At 61.5% G+C, this 6,541-nt stretch overlaps 1 protein-coding gene across 1 annotated transcript; it reads right to left on the bottom strand.

Moving 5' to 3' along the window:
* Positions 1-41: 41 nt before the first annotated feature.
* SH2D5 (SH2 domain containing 5) lies at positions 42-6,325 on the bottom strand. The gene is made up of 10 exons (XM_057380231.1): positions 5,674-6,325; positions 4,309-4,533; positions 4,071-4,151; positions 3,884-3,958; positions 3,381-3,524; positions 3,084-3,293; positions 1,873-2,035; positions 1,675-1,777; positions 1,426-1,585; positions 42-476 (listed from the first exon to the last, which is right to left on the bottom strand). Exons 2-10 carry the CDS (start codon positions 4,390-4,392, stop codon positions 273-275), a joined length of 1,224 nt encoding a protein of 407 aa, XP_057236214.1. The 5' UTR covers positions 4,393-4,533; positions 5,674-6,325; the 3' UTR covers positions 42-272.
* Positions 6,326-6,541: the final 216 nt, after the last annotated feature.

Here is a 6,541-nt window from a genome sequence, read left to right as displayed (position 1 = left end):
AGTGCACGAGGCTGCGAGGGTGGGAGTGTGAGTTGATGAGCTGCGGGGGCCGGAGAGCGTGTGCACACGCGTGTGAGCACACAGGTATGGACGCCGCACGCCGCGGGGTGGGTGTGAGTGTGACGGCCAGCGGAGCCCTGCTCGGATGCACGAGAGCCATTTATTGCGGGAGGCGCCGGACAAAGGCGGCGGGGCGGGGGAATAAGGCAGGCGGCAGCAGTTAAAGCTCGGGGGGCGCTGGGGGACAGCCGTGCACGGGAGGGGGGCCGGCGCTACCCCCGCTCTTGCTGCACCCCGATGGGGGCGGCGGGGGCCCAGGCGGCCTCGCTCTCCCCGGCGCTGGCCCCGCCGCTGGGATCCCGCTTCTCGTAGGCCGGGTTGCGTCGGCCGGGGGCCAGGCGGCAGAAGCAGCCCCCYGGTGTCGCGGAGTAGTGGGCTAGGAGGGCGGCCATGCTGGCGAACTCGGCGTTGGAGTGCTGCCGTCGAGAGAGAGAGGGGAGAGCGGAGAGGTGAGCCCCCCGTGCAGGCTGTGTCACACAGCAAACCCCTGTGCCCCGTTTGCCAGCACACACATCACACGCAGCACACCCACACAGCACACACACCCCTCAGCTCTGCACCGGGTGCCCATGGAGCCGCGGCACCACGCACCAGGACACAGGWGAACACACCTGTGCACCCACTGCACACCCCCGTGTGCGGGTACCGGGGCACTGTGAGCACACRCAGCTGATACACGCACAGACCAAAGGGAGCTGTGACCAGTGGGATGGTGAATCAAACACAGACCAGTGYGCTTGTGCATCACGTGTCTGTGCATTAGTGCAACCAGAATTCAAATGTATTTGCACGCTGAAGTGTGGATGCAGCGATGCACCCACGCCCGGGGGTTCCTGCGTGCCACACGGGATGCACCTGTGCCCCAAGGCACCCACGAATCAATGTGCCCATGCACTGACACTCCTGTGCACCCACACCTGAACACACATGAGCACACCTTATATCCATATGCRTTCCTGCACCAAGGCAGCAACACACCCATGCACAAACAGGCAAAATGCACCTGCACTGTGCATGAAATGCACACACACACCAGTGCACCCGTGTCCTGGTACATCCACACACTAGTGCATCAATACACAAATGCAACTACAGCCCCAGTGCACCTATGCATGGGTGGCCCAAAACCCGACAGGGTACCAGGTGAATGCACGTACACACCAGCACATCCATGCACAGACACACCAAATGCACTTGTGCAGCACGGCCATGCACCGAGGCACAACACGCCAGTGCAGGCATGCACGGACGGACCAAATGCATGCGGCCGGGTAAGTGCACACACACACCCAACGCACTTACCCGGGTGCAGGCCCCCAGCACACCCGTGCCCTCATGCCCGAACACTCCCTCAGCCGGGCTCACCTCCACGCAGAACCGGCCCTGGTGCGTCCGGACGAGCCCGTAGGACACGACACCGCAGGGTGCCCGCACCCACAGGCACCAGCGCTTGGGCAGCCCGGGCTCGGGGCGGAGCAGGAAGGCTCCGGGCACGTCCTGCCGCAGCAGCGCGACCCCGGCGTCCCTGGGGATGAAGCGGCGGTGGGGCAGGGCGTAGAGGTGGGGCAGGGACCAGGGGTGCCGAGGATCAGCTGCTCCCACATCCGCGCTCACCTGGTGATGCCGGCGAATGCCCACACGCTCTCGGCGAGGACGCTCTCATTTTCGGGCAGGAACGCCAAGCTCCTCGCCCCTTTGCTCTCCCATCCCGCCGCCGCTGCGGGAGCCCGTTAATCCCCTCTTCTCCCCCGCAACCCCGCGGTATTGGGGCTGCGTGTGTCCCCGTGCCTCAGTTTCCCCCCCGGCACTCACCAGTGTCGCGGGGCTGCTGGTGGAGCTGTCCCTCAGCCCCGCAGTCCCTGTASGCTCCCGAGCGCAGTACTTTGCTCCGAATGGCTTTCTTTCGCACCAGCACCGGCGAGCAGTAGGGATTCCCTGGGCGCCAGGCTCTGCCCTCCGCCTCCGGCCGCCGGTCCTGGGGGATGGACAGGCTGTCAGAGGGGTCTGGGGGCACTGGCTGTGGGGAACGTCACGCAAAACACAATGTRGAAAAATGCTGTGCAAAGGATGCAACACAAAAAAARCTGWGCAAAACRCACACACAMAAAAAAAATTGTCCAGCAAAAATGCTGCGCAGAAAATGCCATGCAAGAAATCACCATGCTGTGCAAAAACACGGAGCAAAAAATGCCACACAAACCCCCGTGCAAAAACATAGTGCAAAAAGAGCTGTGAAGAAAACCCACTGTGCAAAAATGCTCTGCAARAAAAACCACGCCAAAACAGCCATGCAAACCACTGTGCAAAAAGTGCCGAGTAAAAAAGTTATAAGAAATAAGGCAGTGCAAAAAAAGTTATACAAAAACATGCCATGGAGAAGAAAGTGCCCTGCAAAAACACCAAGGTAAAAAATGTGCTGTAAAACCTCCTGCGAAATTCCTGTGCAAAAAAAAAATTCTGTGCAAATTGCCTGATGCCCAATGCCAGGCAGTAAAAGGCCCTCAAATAAGGGCCGTGTAAAACAGGCTGTTCAAAGTGTAAAACAGGCTGGGTGGGGACTGGGCTGTGCAAGATGCAGCACTCAAAACACCGTGTGAGAAAAGGCTGTGCAAAAGACTGTGCACACAGCACCGTGTGGAGAAAGGCTGCACCAAGAAGACACGCAAGGAAACAGCACACAAGATACCAGGTACCTGTGTGGAGTGACAACACGCTGTGCAAAATGCAAGGAGCTGCCTGGGAAAACGCTGCGCAAAAAAACCTGGCTGCTAAAAACACCGTACACAGTCTATTGTGAAAGAAACGGGGCTGTCCTGTGCAGGGCCAGGAAGCTCAGAATATTCTGTGAAACGCCGTGTGAAGAAAAGGCGGTGCAAGAAAAGCCCCGCGAGACCCCATGCACAAACTGGCTGTTCCAAAGCACACGCAGGGAAGCACCGTGGGACAATCCCGGGTGTGAGAACACCGTGCATTGCACGCCGGCGTGCGAAGGAGCAGCGTCCGGGSAGGGCAGGGGCACCTACCGCAGTGCCCAGCGGGCCCAGGCCGGCGGGGGCGGGCAGGCGCCGGAAGGACACCAGGGCATTGACATTTCGTGACACCTCCTCGGGGTTGAGGGGCTCCTGCAGCACCCCCGGCCCCGGGAGCTCCCCCTCGCCCGCCTGCTCCTCGGGGTGCGCCAGGAGGTGGCAGAGCTGGAAGGAGCGGCAGAGCAGGAGGTGCAGGCTCTGGACCTGGGRGAAGCGAAAGTTGCTGCGTGCAAATATTAAAAATAATAATAATTCTGATGTTCTGGGGATGGGGGGTGCTTGGGCCACCACCTCTCCCGGGAGCCCCACGAAGAGGTGGCAGAAGAGGGTGCTGGGGGGGCTGTGTGGATTGCGGGCCACGAAGGCGAACTGGCGGTCGGGGAGCCTGCAGGTGCTGTACAGGATGCGGCGCAGTGCGTGTGCCATCAGCAGCGTCTGCGGGATGGAGACGGGTGTCAGGGGCACGCAGCACCCCCGGGCCCCCCAGGGTCACCCCTATTTGTTCACACAAAGCAGCTTCTCAAGAGAAGATGCTCAGAGAGGTACAGCTCCCCCCAAGCACCTTTCCAGCAGAACACTGACACCTCCCCAGCACCCCTGACCCCCCTCCCCAGCACCTGTGACTTGCCAACCCTGGCAACACTGACCCTTCTCCCCAGACCCTGATCCCCTCCCCAGCACCACTGACCCCCCATCAGCCCCCCTACACTTCTGACCCCTCCCAGCATCCCTGACTTCCCTCCCCAGCACCCCCGACCCATTCCCCAGCACCCTTGACCCCCCCAGCCCCCTACCTCCCCATCAGCACCGTAGACCTTCAGCCCCTGCAAGCTGAACCTCAGCACCACCGGCCTCCTCCTGGGACAGTCCTGTCCGGGGGAGATGTGGCACTAGGGGGTCTGGGCTGTGCCCCCTGCGGGTGTCCCAATTGTTYGGGGTTCCCTGTGTTTCCCAGCAAGGGGAGCAGTGGTAAATCCCGACCTTCAGCGCCCACAGCTGCTCCTCCAACTGCCCCACTCGCAGCTGCAGCTCCAGCTCCTCCACAGCGAAGGATCCCACGTACTAAGGGAGCAAAAACCCCACCCGTGTCAGCAGCAGYTCCCCCACAGTGCCACCCAGGGCAACAGCCTACCCTGAGATGGTGGTTTGGGGAGTCAGGAGAGTGCAACAACTCCCAAATCTCATCTCGGGGTGTCACCTCCCACTATGGGTCAGTCACCTCTGCTGTCTTGGTGACACCCCGGGCTCGCTGCTGGGGTCCTGCAGGGTCCAGCCCCCGCCCATTGGCCGGCTTCTTCTTCATGGCAGTGGGGTTTGGGGGTGAAGGCTGGATCAGGATGGGGTAACGTGACTCCACTGCCGCATCTGAGTTATCCAGAGTCCTCCAGGGTGGTGGTGCTGGAACAAGCAGGGGGAGCGTGGATCCGGCCCCCGGTCAGTGTCCCTGTGAGGAGGGAGGGGACAGACACAGCCGGCTCCCACTGTCCCCTGTTTCCAGCCCACTGAGCCCTGGGGAGGTGCTGTGGACCTGCACAGAGCTTCCCCAAGTCCTGATGCCAATGCAGATGTACAAAAGTTGCAGCGCAGTTTTCCCCCAAGTCCCAGCCCCAGTAAAAGGGTCCCATCCCAGCACAAGGGTCCCCCAGGCGCCATGCAGGGCTCCCCACAACTTGATCCTGACCCCAAGGTGAAGGTCCCTGTGTCCCAACCCTTACAAAAACGTCCCAGCATCCTGACCCTACGGGTCATGTGAAGGTCCCCATCTTCTSTTCCTGAGCTCCATTTGAGGGTCCTATGTCCCCACTCCAAGCAGCATGCAGGCAGTCCCCCATGTCCTGATCCCAGAGGGTGATCCCAACCCCAAACGTGACGCATGCAGTGCCCACATTCCAGTCCCAAATGAAACCCAAGCAATCCCTGCACGCCGAACATACGCTCTGGACCCCAAACGAGGTGCGTGCAGTCCCACATCCCGAACTGCAGCAAGGTTTTGGGGCTCCCCCTACATCCTTCCCCTCCCGGGCTCCATCCCACTCCCTGCTAGCCACRCAGCGCCGAGATCCCCATGTCTCTCCAGCGGTGATCCTAAAACACCAGCGATGGGGGCAGCAGGTTTGGGGGTGCTTTTTGGTGCAGAGCACCCACCGAGGGGTGCGCCGGGCCCTTCTCCAGCCACTCACAGGGGGCTTGTGCTCCGCAGCGCTCGGCCGGGCTGAGACCGGCGCAACTCATGTCACGGAGACCCGCCGCAGGGTGAGAGGTGGGGTCCCGCTGCCCCAGGCGCACCCTAAGGGGGTGGGGGGTCACTGCGGTGCCGTGTCCCCGTCACAAGCCCGGCTGACCCCTCTCCTTTCCGGCACAATTTGRGGGGTCTCCCCCCTCCCCCAGCCAATCCGCGGACAGGCAGACCCCAAGCCCCGCCCCCTTTCCCCCACGCTTCATTTCTCAATGGAGCCCCCCAGCCCACCGGGACCCTGGGGGGCCCCAAGGGAGGGATGCTGACCCCCCAAATTTAGAGGGTGCGCGACACCAGACACCGAGCATCCCCTGGGACTCCCATCCCGCTGGACCCCCCCCGGCTCACGGGCAGCTCTCGCTTGGATGGCTCCGGAGAAACGCAGGTGAAAAATTCCCAGTGCTTCGGCTCTCAGCCTCCGCCGGTTGTTTTTCCTTCTCCGCTGGCTCCTCCGGCAGCTCCGGCCGCGGCGCAGGGATGCTCGACCCGCGGGTGTCAGGCCCTCGCCGCCAGCCAGGCCCCGATGAGCCCGAGCCCACGGAGCCCACACCGGGCACGGGGCAGGCAGCAAACTCCCATTTCCTGCCTCCGATCTGCCCACGATGAATCACCGCAATTTTCCTCCTCGGTTCTCTCCGTTTCTTGGAAGCGACGGCGAGCAGGAACGCTCGCTCGGGATTTTGGAAAACGCGGCGGCAACTGATTTTCTCTGCGTCTTTTCCCGTCTCCTCCGGCGTGCCCGGCAGAGCAGCGATTTCTAACCCTGACACGTACACACGTGGTTGTTCGCTCGCCAGACCCTACCCTGACGCTCAGACCCTTTTCACCCCAATTTCTACATTCGCTGTGGAGTTTTGCCCTGCTTTTGCTGGAAAAAAAAATGAAGAGCTCACTGCAGAGCAACCCAGAGCCTCCCTCACACCCTCCGGGCAGCTGTCCCCAACCCCAGGGATGAGCTTGGCTCCTGGAATGGGAAAGCAGCAGTTTGGGGAGGAGATGGGGTCTAACCCCCAGCGGTGCATTCAAAAATCCCTRTCTAGTGCCCCAGCAATCCCCAGGGTCTGACTGCTGGCGTTCAAACCTTGGGTCACTGCCAGCACCAGCTGCTTCAAGACGCTGAGAGCTGTGAGGGCAGAGGCACCGGATCAACCGATAGTGGAGAAACCGTGGAAAAAAAAGGAAAAAAACGGGACAGATGGGACTGAAGAAACAACAT

Source organism: Malurus melanocephalus, unplaced genomic scaffold (genome assembly GCF_030028575.1).
Source record: "Malurus melanocephalus ecotype Western Australia unplaced genomic scaffold, MMel_1.1 scaffold_440, whole genome shotgun sequence".
Taxonomy (NCBI): Eukaryota; Metazoa; Chordata; class Aves; order Passeriformes; family Maluridae; genus Malurus; species Malurus melanocephalus.
The sequence above is the reverse complement of the archived record's forward strand: the minus strand, read 5'-3'. Positions and strand labels throughout refer to the sequence as shown.